Source organism: Rhamphochromis longiceps, linkage group LG13 (assembly GCF_057381845.1).
Source record: "Rhamphochromis longiceps isolate RC_006_pf linkage group LG13, R_longiceps_female_GT1.1, whole genome shotgun sequence".
NCBI lineage: Eukaryota > Metazoa > Chordata > Actinopteri > Cichliformes > Cichlidae > Rhamphochromis > Rhamphochromis longiceps.
Window position 1 is genome coordinate 8,749,298 of NC_140569.1, and position 21,406 is coordinate 8,770,703.

A 21,406-nucleotide genomic window follows, 5' to 3' on the forward strand; every position below is an offset into this window, starting at 1 on the left:
GTAATCTAGACTGGGTGTGCAGAATGGGAGGCGAGTGAGAGGAGTGGATGGATACATGGATGGCTAGCTACACTACTCATTAGAAGCAAGATAATTTCCTCCTCGTCTCAATCGCAACTCCTCGTTCGGGTTGCGATTGAACCAAACAACAGGGCAGAGTTGTGCATAACCAACATTTAGAATTAATATTTAAATTCACAGCGCTCTGTAAACTAAACACTTTGCAGTTCCTGAACTTCTCACCTAAGAGAACACAAACCAGATACTCAAAGCCTCATCTAAACAACAGAAGGCAAGGGAGGGAAAAGCGTTTGAGGTCAGAGTTCGCCCTTGCCTCAGATGCCATTATTCTTCGTCTGTTTATTGCTGGAGCCTGAATATGTCAGCACCCTGGTCACCCGCTGCAGCCCTGACCCACCGCAGCAGCCCATTGCTGGGATGGTATTTTTTTCCTTTTAGTTCAGTCATACTTCATACTTTTTATACCGTTATAGTGATAAGAAAATGCAGAATAGCAAGAAATACAGTATGACGAAGGTACACCTTTGAATTAAATTCAGGAAACCGACACTGACATGGACTTTTTCATATTTATGGTTATGGGGGTCTCATGATTATCATTACACTTGTTTGTCTTAGTTATATCTTGCACAACCTAAGCTTCTCATGAAAAATAATTTCAATTAACCATTGAAGCCACCAAGACGCCTTGTTAATGGTTTTGAAAAGACATCAGGAAGCAAGCTAAAAAGGAAGACATCAGCTGACTTTTTATGTGTTTTCATTCATTTATTCATAAACTACAACAAAGGCATGATGTCCATCTTGATACTATAAAGTAATATAGTGGCCTATGTGGCCTGGTGTCTCCGATTAGGTCTTAATTCAATCTTAGCGGCAGTCAGAATCTTAGGCGCCACTGCATTGGGATTTCAAAGAGGTCCTAAGAGACGACAGACAGATGGACAGATCTGCCAAAGGCCTGGCGTGACACTGTGATGAGACAGGGTAGCAGAGGAAAACAAGAGAACAAGTTAGGCTTATTCTCAGCGGTTTTATTCAGTTTCAGATACTCTATCTCTGGGAATGGAATTGGCTTTGGGCTGTGTGTTTGTGTGTGCATTTGTCTGCGAGGACCTATGTTTGTGTAAATGTGGGTGTGTGATTGCGCTGGTGTGTGTTTGTACGAGGGCATTTGGAAGCAATGACTTGTCCGTACCAATCCAAGAGTGGTTGGTGTCAAAGAGGGAGGCAGCTGAGTCAACCTGCCTACCCCCACTACACATTCACACACACATGCACACACATACTGTGCCCCAACCCCCACATTACCCCACACCTTGTAATGAAAACATCATCAATTATCCCTCTTGACAGGCCCCAGGGACCAAAGGCAGACAGCTCTCTTTTGGGGCTTCTCTTTGTGGACTGACCCTTACAGACAAATAGATTTGTTGCACACAACACTTACACTTTGCGACCATTTCAGGAAGGACACGTCAGAATTTTAGATGTTTATTTATTTATCTGTTTATCTGTTTTATTAAAAGGTGATAGGCTAATGATATGACCCATCTTTGCCAAGTAGATAGTGGGTTTTGGGAGCTGGAAATAGCGAGACCAGTCCATCTGGTGGAGGTGCAGGGGGGCAGGAGGTGTGAGTATGTGTGTTATGTGGGAGGCTAGGGAGGGTGTTGTGTGGGAGCGAGGTGGGGGTAGTGGTATGGCTAGGGCAAAGGAAAGGCATCAGTCCTGACATGGACTCCTGAAAGGCCATCTGTGTCATGATTGATGGATGGATGAGCAGATGAACAGATGGATACAGTATCTATCAAAAAGACTGACACATGGTTCATCTTGGCAGCTTGAAACATATATATACTAAAATATCATCCATTTCCACATGAATTTTACCATCACTAATAGCAATAATCCTATGCTGGGATGCATTCTTTGAAGGTTCAGAAAATCAGATCTCCACATAGGTTCAATCTTGGCAGCATATCTTTCATTCTTTACATTTGAGTGGGTCATGTTTTCTCACATATAATGTCATAAACCTGTTACAAATCAAAATACAGTTTGCATTTATATCACAGAAGCGTGACCCTTTTGCTGAGAAGTGATATAGGAATATAGGAAAGAATCCAGTTAGACAATCCTTCTTTTTAAAAATTGTCATCTAAGGATATTCACATTATTCCCATACTCTAAGCAGGCTGAAGAATTTTTTTGGAAATACTTATATGAACTAGGACCTGCCTTGGGTCAAAGTCCATTTACATTTCTGACAATACTTTAGGTGTACCTTTCCTCCCATTTTCTCCCAACTGCTTCTTGTATCGTTTTACTCCTCTATTTAAAAGCCCTCAAGGGCAGTTAACTTTTAATTCATGTCACCTTTGATCTTTTCTAAAATGTCTGCCATAGATCTAGACCAAAACCACGCTTATGTGTGTGCGTGTGTTGATCTGGCTTCAGTCAAGGGGCGGGTCAGTGTGTTTCCTTGAGAACGTGAGAACTTTACAGACCCTCAAGGTCGGTCAGTAGCAGTGAAGGAGATCACGAGCCTCAGAGCCCCAGCGTGGCTGCAGGACTAAATGCACACACATGCACGCAAACACGCACAGAATCATCTGCTTAAACTGTTCCAGCTTCTTTTTTAGTTTAGCATTAGATTAGATTTTTTTGGAGGGGAAATTCAAAAATGTTTATAAGTTGCAATTAAAGCTTTTTATCCTATATATAGAAACTCATTCTCACTGAACAACATATCAGTGGGTGTTTTTCAGTGTATTAAAATGCAATATTTATGTCAATGACATTAAATATCAAGTTTAATTGAATATTTAATTTGAGCCTTTATACATCATTACTGTTATTACTATCTACCATCTGTTCTTTTCTTTTGGCTAAACCTTCTGCTTTTTTTTTCTCCTCCCTCCAACTCTCATATAATTTCATAGTTGGGAAACTATGAAACAGTTCAGTGTGTGGTTTCATTGTTGCATGTCACGATGATTGATGGCTTCATACTGAACCTGTGCTTCACGCTAGTTCTTTTTTTCATTATCACCTGCATGTGAAGAGTGTTTGTGTGTGTGCTGGGTGGATACAGGCCCAGTAACTCAGATATGTGAAACCATTCTTGGTTTGGTACCCACTAATCAGTTTACAGTGATCTGTAAATCCAGAGAAGAGGTTCGCTCTCAGCTCTAAGTCGCACACAGACACACTCAAGTTGCACACTCTTTTACATAGGACCACATCCATGACGTCAGTAGCTGGGTAGGGTGTGGAGTTCCCCACCATCACTGTGGTATTTATTGGAGAGTGAGTGGCAAGTTGACATATGGAAGAGTCAGGGAAAAATATTGTCATAAATCTGTGGTTAACTTGATGAAATGCTTCTATCCATTGCTTTGCAAGAGATTAGCAAAGCTATCCTCTCATGCACTCTCTAAGCAAATGCATAACCTCCGAGTGGCTTTTTTGTTTAAAACTCCTCAAATGAGACTTTTGGCAGAAAAATGTTCACCGCCCTTCAAGTAACTGAGTTTAGCATAGGCTCTGTGTAGCATGATTTTGTCTAGCCAGTGATATATTAACTCTGCTAAGTGTGAAATCACATTAGCGCTAGCTGTTAGCCATTATCCATTAGGCTGTGTTTGGTGATCCAGAGGATTGTGGGATATTTTCTGGCTGGAGTCAGCAGCTCAATACCTTTTACTTACAGCAACTGCTGCAGCTTGCCCTAGATACATTTGGTGTGGATGTGCGTGTGTGTGTGTGCGCGCGCACGCCTGTGTGTGATTGCATATGCAGTTGTGCAATTATTTGTATCTGTCAGCCTCATGTCTCTTTTGTAAATGCCGAGTGAATGTGTGCATGCCTTTGTGTCTCATTCCATGCGTGTGCTCGATAGACGTTGTGGCTTTGCCATTGTGGTAATCAGTTTGCGCGTTGGCTGAACTAATTTATCAATTCAGTTCCTCCCACTTGTATTCTCTCCCATGCGTGAACCCTCTCTCTTTCCCCCACACTCTGTGTCCCTTTCTGACAAAACACTTCTTTCTGAAAAACCATAAGGGTTTCCTATCTTTTATGCATGCCTTCTGCCTCCCTGACTTCTCCCTCCTTCTCCTCCTTTCTTCACTCCCTTTTTACTTCCTTTTTTTTCTATAATGTACAGCTGTGTTTCCTTACATTTTAATGGTCTTGAACCCCGATGTCATGGAAATATTGGTGCTCTTGTGCTGTTTCAAAGGGGAAATGGCACAAGAGCACAGGGGAGAGAACCATGATTTATAGATGAGATCTGGTGATATCCTAATCACTTGTCTCATAATCCTGTGATAAAGGTTTTTTTTTTTCATATTTTTACATTGGGGAGAAAAATAACCCCTGTCAGGATTATGATCCATTAGCGGCAGGTAGCATGGATAGTATGGCTATAGGTTGGTAGTGTACTATTGACCAGCTGATCCAGGGTGCCTCAATCAGGTGTGTGTTGTACGCTCATCTGTGACGCACACACCCACACAAACAAGCATGCATGTGTACGTTTATGTGTATTTGTGTGTCCATTGGAGTGAGGGAAATCATAGCTAGTGAACCAGGTGGTGAATGCAGACAGGCAATAACTCATGGTAGAGGAGTCGAGCAGAGCTGAGGGCTGGCAGAGAAGATGTATTGGGAAAACCTATACCAATGCACATACCCTGTCATTTTTCTCACTTTTCCACTGACTTGTCTTTCTTTTACGTCTTCTCCAAACATATTTGTAACACAGAGTAAGATCCTCATGTATTTCTGTACTCTTGTCTTTAAAGTCATCCTTTTATTTATAGGCAGCATATTTCACACTATATTTGCCGGCTTTCTTCTCTAATTGCTCATTTCACTCTTTCCGAGGCTGTCTATATTGTTAGCAGAACGTGGACAGGACTGAGGATGCTGCTCACTTGTTTGTTACGACAGATTAAGTCATTGATTTGCAAAAGCGGTGCACTGATGGTGAAGGCCCTCTGCTGCTGAAGATGTGGAGGTAGAGAGAGATGAATGAAGCAGAAGGAGGAAATTGGGGAGGGGGGAGGAGGCATTTCACAAAGGAGAAAGAGAAGACAGAAAAGATGGGAGCTAATTGTAAAGGGAAAAGTTAAATGAAGGTGGGAGAAAAGAAGGTAGAAACAGAGGCAGCCCCAGATAGTTAAGGAAAAAGCTAAATATAGAACAGAGGGATGGAGGGGGCGGTGACGGGTGAAAAGGATAGGAAACTAGAGGGACTCGGAGAGGAAGGAGAGAGGGGTGTAGGTGCACTCTGAATGACAGAGATGTCAGAGGGAGAAAGAGGAGGTGAATGTGAAAGCGTCATCTTATAATAACAGTGGCTGTAACCTTCCTCTATCTGCTACCTGCTTTAAAGAGCATAAGGGAGCAATTGTGAAATACCTTTACCTAGTTTCAGTATTCCCCCCAATCCAGGTTCTTTTCACCCCCCTAGGGGCCAGTGGTGAGTTTCTAATTAAAACGTTGGGGGCAAAAGGGTAATTATGATAATAACATAATAATATCGCCGGGGTTATTAGAATGTGCCGTGGTCCCCAAATTGCTTCCTCTGAGAGATCAGATTTCAGTTGCATTACGTAAAGTCAAATTTCCTTGAAAGTCAGGTGAAATGAAATGTATTCCCCCATGGTCGAAGTGCAATCTGAGAATCTGATTCCCTCTTGTATGTCATGGACATGAGTCTAAAAAAAGCTTTACAGTTTCTCACCACAATGACATGTCTCTGTTCTCCTCTTACCTTCATCCTTAGTCTATACTGAGGGTTTATGTGTTTAGAAAGTCTACGTTTTAGTGCAGTAGTTTTTGTTTTCTTTCTTTGAACTCACCAGTAATAGCTCATAGTTTCTTACAGCCCTGTGTAAAAACTTCCATGTATTGTAGTTGCGTATAACAAGAGAACATTTGTTTGCAAGCTTAGAGATCAGTGCTAGAATGGTAGCTCCGAGCACTGTAGCTTGGAGCTAGCATGCTTGTGCTCCAAGGGGCATCCCACTGGTTTCTCTCAGCTTTCTATGGTACCTTACTAGGATGATGCTTTTTTGGATCCCTGTTACTCCCTATTTACACACCCCCTCATTCCCAGGCAGCCCTGAGGCAGCCCACCTCCAGCTGTGGCTGCCGTTCTCTGCACTGCTTGGTGCAAGTGCCGATTGCTTTGGAGTGCCTCCCCTCGCTCAAATAGGCGGTAATTACGGGCTTAAAGAGGTTTAGTGGTCCAGCAAACTACATAATCACCCCTTGAATTAGCCTCAGCTCATCAGCCTCAGTCCAACGAGCAGTGCTTACCACTAGCATTAGCTAGCATGCTGCACTCCCTTCTCTTTATTGCACAGAGGGAAGCACAGCAGCAGGTGTTGTGCAACATCCGGCCCCCTTAATAAATTTAGCCTTCCCTGTGCTGGAATAGGGAGGACTAATGAAGCACGCCTTCATAGTGAAAACAACCAGAAAGTACACACACACACACACACACACACACACACACACACACACACACGATTCTTTCCATCAGCACCAACAGACCTCACCCTTTATATTATACGTATATATGGCACTTTCTAAAGACTTGTCATGTACCTACATGCTATAAGCTTAAGTCTACACATACATTAGAGACACACCCTACTGTACACAGCACACAGTTGTTGTAGGTTTTTAACACCCAGTTATATTGCAACACAGTGGCTGCTGTCCTGCATTGTGCCCTGAGAGTGATGGATGATTCTAATCATCAATTATCATTCTGTGGAAGCTGGCAATGCTGTACATTGTCTAATCCACTTTGTACCGGAGCTTTAATGACATACTTTTCACCCTTTGCGTCACCAGCTAACTAGATTTATCTCATTCCCATAGGCAAGAGCGCTGTGAGATTTCCCTAAATCAACAAAAGCTGTTTTTTGAGAGGGCAATGCTCATTAATGAATAAAAAACCCAAGAACATCTGCTTTTCCACATTTCTTTTTCATCCCGAAAAGAGATGGAGAGATTTGATGACAAAAACAGTTTGAAAGGGGGTTTCTTTGCAATTTATGGTGCATATATCGAGACACCCCCCCCCCCCCCCCCCCCCCAAAAAAAAAAAAAAAAAACAGAAAAAAAGGTTTATGAATTATTCATACAAGCTTTGAGCTAGTTTACTGAAGACCAGTATGATAAAAAAGGCTGTTCCTGCTTTTTTTGGGTAGCGCTAAGAAGGGGACATTTAATTTTGCACAGGCTTTTCAGACAGAAGAGACTCTGCATCTCTCATCTCGTAGTTGGTTCATTTTGAGTTTCTCAAAAGATCTGTTTTTGCACTGTTTAGTTATTTTGCGTCGGAGCAGCCTGAATCAGAGGAAATTAGGTTAGGGGTGCTTTGTTTTTCTTCTGTTGTTGTTTTGTTCACTCTCACTCCCTTTTCTTTTTTTCTTTAATCCCCCCTTTCTCCCAGAGCCAGCTTTGTTGCTGGGTCCCTGCTCCCTAATGAAGTCAAAGGGATGTCAGTCGATGCCACCTACACAGAAAGGAATTTGAAATGGCGTAGCTCTCACAGCACAGCATGAACACACACACACACACACACACACACAAACAGTGTAGATGAAACTTTGACTCTATGAGCAAAAAAAAAATTATAAAATAAAATAAAACTGAGAAATTGGAAGCTTGCTGTATGAGATAGAACAGGCTTACAGTTTGGAACGCTTGTTTTAAAGTCTGCTCGTGCGCAGGGTTCAGGGTATTTGTTGTTAGCATAACAATGTGCTCGGCTCGCCAAATATTTAAGGTGATCTCATGCTCGTCTGTCAGGAGCAAGGCCACACTTCCAGTAAACCCTATGTTTTAGAGTGTGCATGTGTGCATACATGTTTGTGGAAGACAGTTTGGTTTGATACAGTGATGCCCTTCTAGCCAAAAAGGCCTCCGGATTAGCCGTCAGGCATTCCTGATAGGCAGCTCGGTTTCCACAGAGATTTGACCTGGGAACAGTGAGGGGAAGAGATCTGGCCAAGTCAAGGCTGTTTACTTTTTACCTTAAGTGGTACATGCAAGTCGGTTACCGTCCATTATTTTGTTGGTGTTTAACCTGCTTGGTTTCAGGTCAGGAGAGTTATGCTACTTTCACAAGCCTGCTTACAAATATTTCCAAGGGTATCTTGTTGGTTACAGTGGTACACTAGGGGAAAGTGTTGCATATTACCAATTTGTTTACTGTTATCATTGCATTTTCTAACATCTTTGTGCCTTGTGGCCTTCTGCAACCATCTGGTGTTAAAATAAGCTAACTGAAAATACCACTGACCCATGTCTGTTATCCACAGATTGTGCAGTGTCATGGCCTCTTTTTTGAGGGGACGTCACATGGCTGTGACAACATATGATTTTCCTCTCTCCTCTTCCTCTCTCCATCCTGTTTCATGGTTGCAGTTTTATAAAGCTAATGTGGCGTGTCAAGCCTTTTTAATGGGAAGCGCAGAGGCTTGGGAAGTGTAGCTTTAAATAGAAATATATGCAATGATAACACCCTAATGCAAATGGCTAAAGAAGAAACACAGAGAAGTGTGGCTACAGTGAAACTGGTTATAAAAGTGTAATCACACATGTTTAGTAAAGATGCTGATTTTAAGCTATATATAGAAAATGGAAACAATTGTAGACAAATTTCCATCAAATTTCCATCAAAAGTAAAACAAGGAAAGAAAATGTTTTTATACAGAAGAGGAAAAGGCAGCGAGACAGAGATAATAACAAAGAATTGTTTTTGTTGAGGAGGCAAGATAAAGAGAGAAGAACAACAGCACGATAAAGACATTTTTAAAATGTTCCACCTTTCATGGTCATATAGTGCTTCCCCAGCAAAAGAGACTACTTTTTCCTTTTGCCCATTTATTACTACCAACACATTCAGGTGAGACTTGCATGGCACAAAACAAGAATTGGGGAGCTGTGACCTTTTAGGAATTCTGTTCTTTTTTTTTGTGTCAAAGTTTATCAGAATTTTTACTCCAGCAGATGAGATCAAGAGACACTTTGTGCTGTAAAGGTCAAAAGTTCAGTCATCATGAAGGGAACTAGGGAATGACACCAAGCAAATGCTTGTTCCCATATACTAAGCTACCATAACTTAATGTTTCTTATAACTAAATAAACATGCGGGACATGAAATCAGACTTTTACCAGGGTAGCTAGTGTGAAGCTTAGGTCGGGTAACTTTAAAAATGTTAGTCTTTAACAGAACAACTTTTCATCCCTTTCATAATATCTTAAGTAATTTATTATGGCTACTTTAAGTCACTTTTAGATCTGTGGAGTTTTTCTATTCGAGTCCTCACGAAATTAAAATTTTACTTCAGTGGTATGTGTTCAGAGCCTTATTACCAGCTCAAACTGATGATACTTTATTTCAAGTGTTTTTTTTAAAATTATTTAATATATTTTTACAAATCTGGAAAAAGTAATATAATTCCTATTTTGTTGTATGTTTAATTGTTAACTGTAGCAGTTCACTTTTTTTTTCTACCGTCATGCCTAGAATAGTTTTCTCTTGGGTTATGGTTGGAACGGGGGAGTAAAAAGGGGGCCTACAGAATATTCATGCTCTTATCTCTTTTTTAAACCCTGGGGCTCCAGATATCCATTTCCATGTCTCCTCTCCTGCCTCCCCCTTCCCTCTTCCTCTTTCTTTCTTCTATCTAACCCGCTCTTGTTCTTGTCTGAGGAGGTCAGAGAGGACGACGGTCAGACAGGGAGGGGATGTTACTGATGCTCTGTTACTCACCCCCACACACAGATCTGCACGCAAAGATACATACACACACCATATTCAGACCATGCACCGCTAAACTTACTTGTAAACCATGCAAGCTCAGTGGCTCAAATAAGAACAAGGAAACATATTCAATTCTGTGCACATATTAACTTGCAGGGCAAAGCAAAGTAAAATCTTTGACTCTATCGGACAAACAAAATGTACAACGGAAATGTACACCCATACTCTTACATACTCAGATTGATAAGACATGAAGAAGAGAAGGAAGCAAAAACGCACACCCCTCCTGGCACCCACATGCTCAGAGCCCAGTGGAGAGCAGGGTGGAAATTCTCATGAAAGGAGCTGTATATTTGGAGAAGACATATCATTAAGATAGGCGGAGGAAAGAGGGAAGGGAGGGAAGGATGCGCAGAAACTTTCCATCTGCTCTTTTAAAGAACATGTTATTGCTTTTCTCACTAAAGGCCTCTCTCTCTCTTTCTCTCTCTCTCTCAACCCGCTGAACCTGAGCCAAAGGCCGTTAAGACACCAGAATCGCTCACAGACAATATTAAAACTGGCCGACTTGTTGCTCAGCAAGAAACTAAATCACAGTGTTTTGACAGATAGGAGCTAATTTGGAGGTTTAGGGAAAAAAGGAGGAGAAAAACAGTTTTAATGTTCTGGCTTCATGGCTATCTCTTCCTCTAAACTCTTAAATTAAGTGAGGACTTTTTTGTATGTGAAAACTTGTAAAGGAGTTTGCTTATGTAAAGTAGAAGTCTCAGTGCTCACATACTGAAGTTCTAGTGATTGTCCTGGAAGTTGTGTTATCAGCATAATATGCGTTTAACTGTAAACAATAAAAATACTCTTTTTTTTTTCTTTTTTTTTTAATTGACACTGAATAAATGAATAAATTACGTTATTTCTGACTGATTTCTTTTAACCATTTCTTTATATATTTAATTTAATTATTGTATAAAAATTAAAAGAACCTCAACCTTATGCTTATGTTTATTCTTAAGTAAATGTACTTATTACATTCTACCACTAGCAGGATTTGTGTCAAATGAAATGCTGTAAGAACATTTTTCTTCCAGTACTGTAGGCTGAGACCGAGATAGTCACACACACTGTCTGTTTGTGTATTTTATTTATGCATCTGTCTGTGTAAGTGCGTATCTGTGCTGGTAAGCTAGAAGGAAGGGAAACATTGAAACAGGGTGTATTTGTGCTGTATTGTGGCCTCTGGCATGGCTGCATCCCCCTGATATCACGAGGCAGACACTCCACAGATCTGTGACAAGCAGAATAGACACATTGATCTTTTCATGTTCAATCATCTTTTTTGTTGCAAAGAGAGACATGTTTTTCACATGATTAGCTGAGATTAAAATGTCAGAAGTGTATGTGTAGATATGATATATAAAGCAATGCATCAGGGCATCGGATGACACAAGCCGTAAGAATAATGTTTTCTCACTTTCACCCACAGAGGAAGGCAAGTGCTGCCTCAGATTTTCTGCAGTTATTTTCCTTTGGTTTTTATCTGATTGGGCAAAAATATGGAGGCAACTTGCACGCACACTGAAACAGCACTGTGTGTATATGTGTGTGCATATGTATGGGCAGTTCACATGCATATATACACACTAACACACACACGTACAGGCGAACAAAAATGGTTGTAAAAAAAAGAACTGGACACAAATTTGGCCAGAGGCGACATGCAATTATAACTTTGTGCATGAAATTAGCCTCCTTGTGTTCCCATTCCCTGCAACCAATCACATGGACAAGGGAAGACTGGGAAAAAATCTTTCTCCCCTCGCTGTGCCGGGTGGTTCCAGCATTAAACACAATCCTGTTCATTATGCACTGAAAAAGCTTTAATGAAAAAATGAAAAAGCTGGCGCCGCACTAATTTTGCACATCTGATTGACTAACAAGGAGACATACCCTTGATAGATGTACTGCAAATATCATACAGCAGCCATATGTGTGGTGCCTGTTTTTGAACACAATAACTTGGGATTTTTATCGAAGCACATGTTAGCGCTGCGAGTAACTCTAAGCTCGACTCGGCCTATTTTTAAGAGAGCAAATTAACCTAAAAATATTTGAATTTGTTCTTTAAAGTCAGTAGCATAAGATTTTCTAAGTTTTTAGACAGTCATTGTTAAATACTACTACTTAATCATTGAAAAGCAGTGCTCTAAAATAGTGCTGACTGGATCATTAAGCCAGATTATCCTTATGCTGTTTAGTTTTTGATGTATCCCTTCTGTAAATGTATACACAGCTTTTGGATTATAGATAGTCCTCCAGTTTGTGCTAGCCTTTCAACAATCTATTCTCTCCATCGCTCCCTTTCCCCTCCCTCCTCTTCTCCTCTGTTACGGCCTGCCTATGCCGTACTGCACAGTCCATGTCTTGTCTGAGTCATGAACAGCACATTGTACTCCATGAACAAGGCTCCGTGCAACTGTGATACCCCCTACTCCAATATAAATCAACACACTCCCCAAGTTCGCATTTATCCCATTTATTCATTCTATATATTTAAACAGGTGGCTCAAATTTAACTGTTCTCAGCTGGCTTCTTGATAGGAGGGGTCACAGTCACTGGTTTATATTTAAACATTGACTTTAGAAGTCACTTCGGGCTTTTCGTGTCCATGATGCATTCGTTAGTCTTCAGATGAATAAAAAATCATTCAGATTCCAATTTGGATCCTCGAATAAGGAGGAAGGATCTTTTATCTTTTACCTGTTAATATTATTGTTGCACAAATGAGTGAAAAAGGGATGTCTTCTAAAATCAAGGTGATGCAGTTTGATTAAAACATATTAAGAGTTACGAAAAATGAAAGTTTATTGGGTGTATGCGTATAACTTCTTCGCCCTCCACCCGATATAAGACTCGACACAGCATTGAATGATATGTTTTGGTGGCATTCTTTAATTTTGGGGATAGGGATCATATTGTGCAGTTAAGCCATAGAAATAATTGCAACAAAAAGACAAACTTAACAGAGTCATGTTATTGTACACACTGTAATAAGGATAAAAGAAACCAGCAGCAATAAAGACGCGAGTTTTACATCCGAATGTCTCTATTCCATCGGCTTAATGTTACATATTCCCCACTCTCTGATTACATATGCAGCGGGGTGAAAGGGGGGCCATTGACGCGAATATATTTGTGTAAGAGGCTGCCTAATTACTAGAGCTGGTTCTCCACTTCACTTAACTTTCTAATTGGCTTGCCTTTTTGGCTGCCATTAATTACAAGATTTCATATTCCATTAATGATCGGAGGGGGTGGCACATTAATGTGCACACACTCAGATGTACTTACAGTATACATAGACATACACACAGGCACATACTGACACCTATGCACCAATGAGCATGAGCACACATCTCATTTTCTAGGTCTCATTACAGCGCATGGTTTTGTATGTGCGACTGTGTATGTGCAACCTGTGCCCTGCAACATCTCTTTCCCTGCTAAAAGACACATCAAAGCCCTTTTAAAAACACAAGAAGCTTCATTAAACAATTTGTGGTCAGCCTTTTCTCAAAGTGTCTCTGTCTCCTGCAGCATCCCTACCCATCGGAAGAACAGAAGAAACAGCTGGCGCAGGACACAGGACTCACGATCCTACAAGTGAACAACTGGTAAGTCATTTCAGAGTTTACATGCAGTCGATTTCAGGAGTTTGACCCCCCAGGCTATCCCAGTTCTTGATGATTAGAATTAATGCCTCCACTCCACCTCTATTTTCATCACGCACACGCACACACCATTTACTGAATCATCCTCACCTAGATCAATCCATCTAAAGAGATATGGCCTGGAGTGATTTTCCAAACCAACAGCCTAACTCGGCCCAAACATGAGAATCCATGTTAATTAAGAATCAAACTACTATCTGAAAACATCCAATAAAATCATCCAAGATGCACAACTTATAAAAGAATGATTACTGCTCTGAGACTAATTATAGGGTTTTACTTTGGTTGTCTTATTTTGGGGTTTGCGGCTTTTTGTAGGCTTACCTTTAACTGTGATTAGCATTTGTTTTAAACACTTGGAGAACATCATTTAACATTCATCTGCTCTTTGTAAATTTTTAAAACATACATTTATTCAGTTTATACACTCTGTTATCCTGAATTTTCCTCTTTTTTTCTTTTGCAAATTATCCTGAAGTCTGTAGTACTGCATATTATTTGAAAAGTAAAATATGAACAGGAAACACTGTATATTCTGATTTGGATTAAAAAAAAATCCTCTAAGAAGCTTAGTTACCTTTGTCTTAACAACTCAGTTCAGTCCAATACAAATGTATCTGTGTAGCTCCAAATCCCAACAATGGTCACCTTAAGGTGCTTTATATACTAAGGTATGGATCCAACAATATTAGACAGAAAATACCAGAGACCAGACAAACTCTCTTTTAACATGAAGGTGAGGAGTAAAAGAAAAGGGGGAAAAGAGTCCAAAGAGACAAAGATAAAGCACAAACTATGGAAGAGAGTAGATAAAGGTTAATGATCCAATAGTGGCATATAAATGCATCAAGAGTGAAAATAAGGGAGTGGAGAAGATGGGAAGTCCCCAGCAGCCCAAACCCGCATCAGCATACTAAGGCATGGGCAGGGTCACCTGCTCCAGCCCTGTGATTAAAAAGGGAAAATTTTAAGGCCTGTCTTCTGAATTTAAACTGGGAGCTGATTCTATGGGAGAACAGCGTGATAGCCAAAGGAACTGCATCCAATTACTTTTGCAAACTCTGGGAACCAAAAGCCTGCAGTCAGAGTACAAAGTGAACGAAAGTCAGTCAGAGAACAAAATGACCATATATTATTGTTATTATTTAGTACTTATTTTTTAACAAGGCATTTGAAGATGTCCTTGTTAGCAAGGAGCCTAGCATATTAGCGGACAGGCTGATTGCTAACTAGCCTCTGCAAATTACTGCTCTGTAAGTGCCAACTGGCCTGTTAATTGGGCATGGACTGAGCCATAAAATAAGGTTGCTAAGTATCCATTTTAACCTTAGGTAATACTGTAAAAGGTAAAAGGAGGCCCTGTGTCCTTTTGCGGCTAGTCTTATCAGAGAGATGGCTATCAGCACATGCTTAGTGTTATTAGCCATGTCTAATTAAAGGGGCTCAAGTCTGGGTAACCAAGGCAGGGCCCTTGCAGAGGGTTTTTGATCTAAGCAGCCCTTAAAATAATCCTTGAAAGTATCAGTGAGTTTGCTTGGTAGGAGCATGAAAGTGGAGACTGCAGAAAAAGCAAAGAGGAGGAGTGAGAGTTGAAGAGGCAGACAGTGAAAAATAGATGAAGAGAAGGAGAAAGGGAGAAGGGAAGAAAAGGAGATGAGACATGATAACTCCCCATTACCAGTGGCCTAATGATGTTAACATTATTCCCAGCCATTGTTTAATCTGAGACCTCAGAGACAGACAGACGTTAGATTAGGGTATGATGTATCAGTCTTTGGAGAATTCATTTTATACCAGGCCAAAAACAATACACACACATACTGGTGAAAAAAGGTCTCCGGACCAGGGGGAATCCTAGAGGTTATCAGATCACGTGACCCCTCTGAAATCCATGGGGATCAATCCTTACAGCTGAGATAAAGCCAAACTCTGTCTGCACACACGCCTGTGTCTGTGTGTGAGTCACAGACAGTCACATGAACAGTAGCTTGGTCACTTAATACTGACTGTGTGTTCTCAATCTGTTTGTTATATTTATTGGTAGGGGAATAGCAACACACCCCGAAGGTGTGTATGCATGTGTATTTGTGCAATACCAACACACACTGTGTAAATCGTAGGAGGTTAATCTTGGTTTGTAGAAGATGTGTGTGTCTGTGTGTGTGTTTAAAAGAGAGGGACCGGGGGTGGTTAATCTAAGGGGTATTAGCTGTTAAACCCTCCATGCTGGGATCCCGCTGCCCCCTCACATTTTGTTGTATACGTGCGTGTGTATGTGTGTACACGCTTGTCCACAGGCATATTTCCATGCATGGTTCGGTTGTTTGAGCAAGCGAGCAGTACAGTGTGGCATGGAAGGGCGATCAAGGAAAACAATAAAGTGAAAATATGGAGTGACAAAGAGATAAAGACAAAGAAACTGACCAAAAAAAGAGAGAAGAGAAAAGGAGGATAAGCAGAAATGGAAGAGGGGGAAAAAGATGATAGAAACAAACGAAAGAAAGACAATGACAGAGTAATATTGAGCGAGGGGTTACGTTAGGGGAACTGCCATTTCACAGTCATGTTGTTGTGCTGGTTGGGAAGCCCCGTCATTGGGTGTCTCCATAGCAACCCCCAGTGATGTTACCTCCTGACCTACTGATTTAGTGAAGTCAATTTTCCTAGATGTGATTCTGTTTGTCAGTGCTTTGGAAAACCGTACTCACAGACATATATACAAATGAGTACACAAACGCGCTTCACATCTCGTGTGTTCGCTTGTAAAATGGGTGCAAAAGAAGACTTCCGAAAGTATAAAACACCTAGTGGGAGTGTGTTTCACAGTCACATGCAGGCCATGGGCAATGAATTCATGTTAAACAGCTCAGGATGTACCGGGGTCATCCATGATCCGTGCTTATTGTCCCAACAGGGGATGACTTAACAACTGACAAAGAAAAACTCTTGTCAGAACATTAAGAACACACACTCTTCCTTTCTTCCCCTGCATCAACATAGACACATACAATCTCTTTATTGTACTGTACAATGTGTGTTACCTCACATATATTGCATAATCGCACACTGCAATATAACCATATACTCTCCCTCTGTCTCCCGCACCATAGATGTGTTAACACACATGTTGGTGTGCATTATTGATGAGTGAGCACGCGGTAGGGCTCAGCAGATTAAATAAAAATGCTAAAGGCCGGCAAGGGGCGCAGATCACTCATGAATTATTGGCAGAAATACGCTGCACCAGGGAATCTCAATTTGAATGGCAAAAGTGTGCGTGTGTGTGTGTGGCAATACATGTTCACATTTACAAAGCAGAATCATATACAGAGAATTTAAGAATATTCTATAGCAAACGGAAATTTCTCACGCCCTCTGGCATAAACGAGTAACAGAATGATGTACATTAAAACATAAGTGCAAAGTCTCCCATAGACTTTATAGAGCAGTATAGTATGTCACAAAGAGCACTCACCCATGTGAATGCTTATGACGTTAAAAGTTCATTAACAAACCTGTACTGTAAATTCTAAAGAATAAATCAACCACAAAGAAAGTAGTTTATAGTATGCATTATGTTGTGTTGTTTAAAAAAACAAAGTAAATTTAATCTGTTTTTTGTTCCTGTATTATTTTAGTCTTCTAATAATTTTGGGCTACAAAAAGTTTTTGCTTTTTATCTCATCTTATTTCACTGAGCTGTAAAACTTACACACAAACTGCTGCCACCTCACAGGCCTGGTGTTGCATGACAAAAGCAAACAGCGTGACAGAAAAGATACAATCTGTGTGCAAAATCAAACAAATCTTTCAGGCTTTTATTTGCATTGCAATTATGATACTGAAAAAAAATTCAAAAGGATCTCCAAAAGGAGAAGTTCTTTTGTTCCTTCGAGTGCATGTACTTTAGGAACACAAGTGCATATGTTCCACTAAGTGAGAGCTGGATTACACTGTCCAAACTGTTTGGTTATGTTTTTCAGAGGCATGTCAACAAAACAAAAGCAATCCTGGGATGGAGCAATAGGGGGAAAGAATTCTCATGTCTCAAGGAGACGAATTCATAACTGACCTCTCCTCAGCATGCGATATAAAAATAGCTGTATCAGTTGATTGGTAAAGAAAGAAGTCGAGGAATAATTCGATTTAGATCTGCCGATAGACCCGTGTTTATATCTGTCGGCAACCATAGTATGGACATGTTCTTTCACAATACAACCTTTTACCTGCTCGAACAATTACATCATTCTGGACTGAGCCAGGAGCTAAAAGCTCCATGCGTAACATATAAAATGTCTTTTTTTTTTCTCTCTCTCTCAATCTCTCTACTCTCTGTTTCTCTGGATACAGTCAGTATCTCTGTGCTAAGTTCTCCTAACGCTCCAGTGATGTAAAAATCGATGGCGAGGTCATCAGGTTTCCCTTGTTGGCTGTCCCTCCTCTTCCTGCCTGCAATTTAATAATACCCCTTTAAAGGCAGTGTTTAAGCCCCGCCGAGCAATTGTTTTGTCAATAAGACCTCCTTTTACGAACGTCTTAAAAGCATGCACAGAGTGAGAGTGAGGGAGAGAGAATGAGAAAGAGAGGTAGTATTTAAAAGGGCAGAGTGGACGGACGTTCGGGCTACTTAGGAAAGGGGGGCATGGCACATACATATGCTGCTTATCGGGTTTCTGAAAGCACAGGCAGGGGGAACATAGAGGAAGAGGTGAAAGAAGGGAAGGGGAGCAAGTAAGGGAGGACAGATAAGTGGAGCAAGGTGAGAGGAAAAACATGCAAAGAAGAATGACAAGAAGCACTTGCTGTTTATAATTTTTACCTAATAAATTGGTTAATTCAACTTAGGTTGAAGATCTAATTTTGTTTTTGGTTTGTTTTCGAGTTACAGTAATGTTGCTCTGGAACTGAGATGTGGTTAGACCACAAAAAACGTTATTGGAAGAACAAGAATGTCAGGTTAGGTGGTGTGAAGGCCTCTGAAGCATATGAAGGAAAATCTAGGTTTAAATCTTACCTCCTCTATTTGCCATGCATATTTCCTGCTCAATAAGGCATTCATATTGTGTGTCCAGTCTGTTTTGTCACTACTTAAAGTAGTTAAAAATGTCATTAATGCATCTGGCAAACGTTGTCATCAAATACACAAATACATACACAAACACACACGAAAGGACTCACTTTGAAGGAAATGTTTTAATATCTGGAAGAGTTGATTACTAAAAAAGATCCACCTATTGCAAGAATAATAAACTGTGTTAAACAGTTGAAATAATGAGAGCAGATGACAACATGTTTCAGTGTTCTGCAAGCTGACAGGCTTAAGAGAGAGATGCTAGAACTTGTTCACAGAAAGTCTTCTGAGGTGTGTGTTTGTGTGTTTTGGAATTAGCAGGCCAAGTTTCAGTCTATGCCCCGAAGCTCGTTTCGTACACTGCAGCTGTGTCAAGTTGCTTCAGCCTGAAACTCCTTGACATTACAGGAACCCCCCCCAAAAGACACACACGCACTTGCACACTTTTCACTAGATGTGACCTCAGCCTAAGTTTTCAACACTGAGGAAAAATGTGAAAATAATTTCAAGAACAATATTTTCTTCCCTTGGTTTGAAGTCTGTTGCTAACAATAGTTCCATACAGGAAACTTTAGCCTGTGCAGACACAACCCTGTCTTTACTGTATTATGTCAACAAAAGTGTGTGCAGACACACGCGCGTGTGTGTGTCTGCACACTCAAATAGGTGTCCATGTGCAATGACTGACTACAAATAACACCATTTCTCCTCACCCCTACTGCCCTCTTTCTTCCCCTCACTTTCTCTATTTCTCTTACATCACAGCACGCTGCCCTAGGCCAAACCTGCATTTCCCTTCATTCGCCCCTCTCCCTTTCTTTTTTTTACTCTCTTCCTCTTTTTATCCCCACTCCTCTCTCTTGCTTTTTAAACCTCCTTTTGTTGTAGAGGAGGGGGTAGTCCAAAACATGAAAGGCGGCGCAATGTGAATGCCCGGGATCTGTGTTGAAGCACACATGGTCGCTGTCGTACTCGCCACCATTAGTCAGTTGTTGTTGTTCTCACGCTAATGTTTTCTCATGTTGATCAAACACTACTGTGAAGTGAACCAGCAGGACGGCGATCAAGTGCTGCGTGCCAAAGTTAAATATCGAGGAAAATAGGACAGCTTCTCCCACAATTAACAGACAGAGGACTGACAGTGATTTTATGCAATTAAAATATGTGACGGTTCTATGTAGGGGATTTGTTGACAAAGCATAAAATGAGAATGTTTCTGCCGGCACTGACACACGTGGCAGTTGCCAGCCAGTGTTGGTGAGATGAACTGGATCGGACACCCGTGTTTAATGATTATTACAGTAGTGGTAAAATGTTCTAGCAACTGGATTTTTTTTTTAAATTAAATCCTGAAATTGTATATGCATTTACTAAAGTAGGTAAGCTGACATTAAAAAGGTAAATTGAAATGTCAATATGTAAATTTTAAAAATGCATTAGAAGCTGTCATGTCAAAATATTGCTCCTTTTCTTTACTTTCACTCCTTCTTTTGTATTTGCTGACTGTAGATGTCTGCTGCTTCTGCTAGTTTCTGGGCACTCAGAGGGATCCCCATAGCGATAGCCGCTGTGAGCCAGCGGGTGGAAGTGACACGCGCAGAGACAGGATATGACACGGGCAGTATGGGGGGATTTAGGTCAACCACTGTGTGTTTGCAACAGTCCCCACTGCAAGCCCTGTCAGCAATACTGTCTCTGTGTGACACGGTGGTCATCTCTCTCTGACTGAGATTTTTGTGTGTTTGTGTGTGCATGTTAAGTTGGTGTGTTTGTGTACACGGGGAAGAAAAACACACACTGTATTTGTTTTTTTTTAAAGCAAATACATATGCAACCTTGCCCATGAAACCTTCATAAACACAGAAAAGTGGAGTGCTGCTAACAGAGAGTTGCACATTCACAAAGAGCAACACGCAGAGACTCTCACACACACACACACACACACACACACACACACACACACACACACACACACATAAACACATTTCGATCTAAGCCCAAAGGCTAAAGGACACATGCTCTGTCCACTGGTGTTTGCGGAGTGGGCAGTGTGCAGGACAGCCATGTTGTTTCTGGGTAAAGCCAGGCTTCAAGCCATACCCTCTCTTTGGCATTGATGGATGACTGGCTCACTGAGTCCAAGACTGTCTGAATGTGTGTGAAGGGAAGCAGGAACAGAGATAAAGAGAGGGACTGGGGTCACGTGTGACAGCTGCAGACTCCCTTTTAATTTCTTTTCTCTGTCTTTGTCTTGTTTTTTTGTCTTCTGGTATTGTGAGCACTTTTTTTCTTTATCCTGTTTCTCCCACCCTCTGTTTAGATTTTGCTTTTTGGCAAGTCCTATATAGAAGTCGACAGGAATTGCAAAGCCAGCAAAGTCAGAGCCAGTGAGTTCATGTATGTTTTTCAAGTGGCCAACATTTCCTCCATATACGTCTGAGAGGCACCTGGTTGTCATGGACACACACACACATAACACACTAAACACACACAGCGCTCCTCTCCAGTTTGTGTGTGAATGGTTACCCGTCCTGTTGCTCCACTCTGTAAAACCAGCTTTAGTGCTAGATTCATGGCTCTCTTAATGGACACTGGGCTCTTGGGGAGGAGAGCAACAGGGAGTGTGTGTATGTGTGCGTGTATCCTTACATGCTTGTATTTTATGTGTGTGCCGTAATGGGGATTAAGTGACCCCGTGGTTGTTCTCAGTCTAAAGCTCCTTTTAAATTTCACACTGTTTTCTTAAGTTTTCCTCCATATGCGGCGCTGGATCCTGCTAATCCACCTCG

The 21,406-nt window shown here is 41.0% G+C and overlaps 1 protein-coding gene across 2 annotated transcripts in view; it reads left to right on the plus strand.

Annotated features, from left to right (window-relative positions):
• meis1b (Meis homeobox 1 b) overlaps positions 1-21,406 on the plus strand; it is a 77,295-nt gene that overhangs the window by 40,168 nt on the left and 15,721 nt on the right. For both annotated transcript variants that reach the window (XM_085427386.1, XM_085427385.1), the window contains exon 9: positions 13,413-13,489. In XM_085427386.1, coding sequence (XP_085283512.1) covers positions 13,413-13,489 — 77 coding nt within the window. The remainder of the gene's footprint in view (positions 1-13,412; positions 13,490-21,406) is intronic.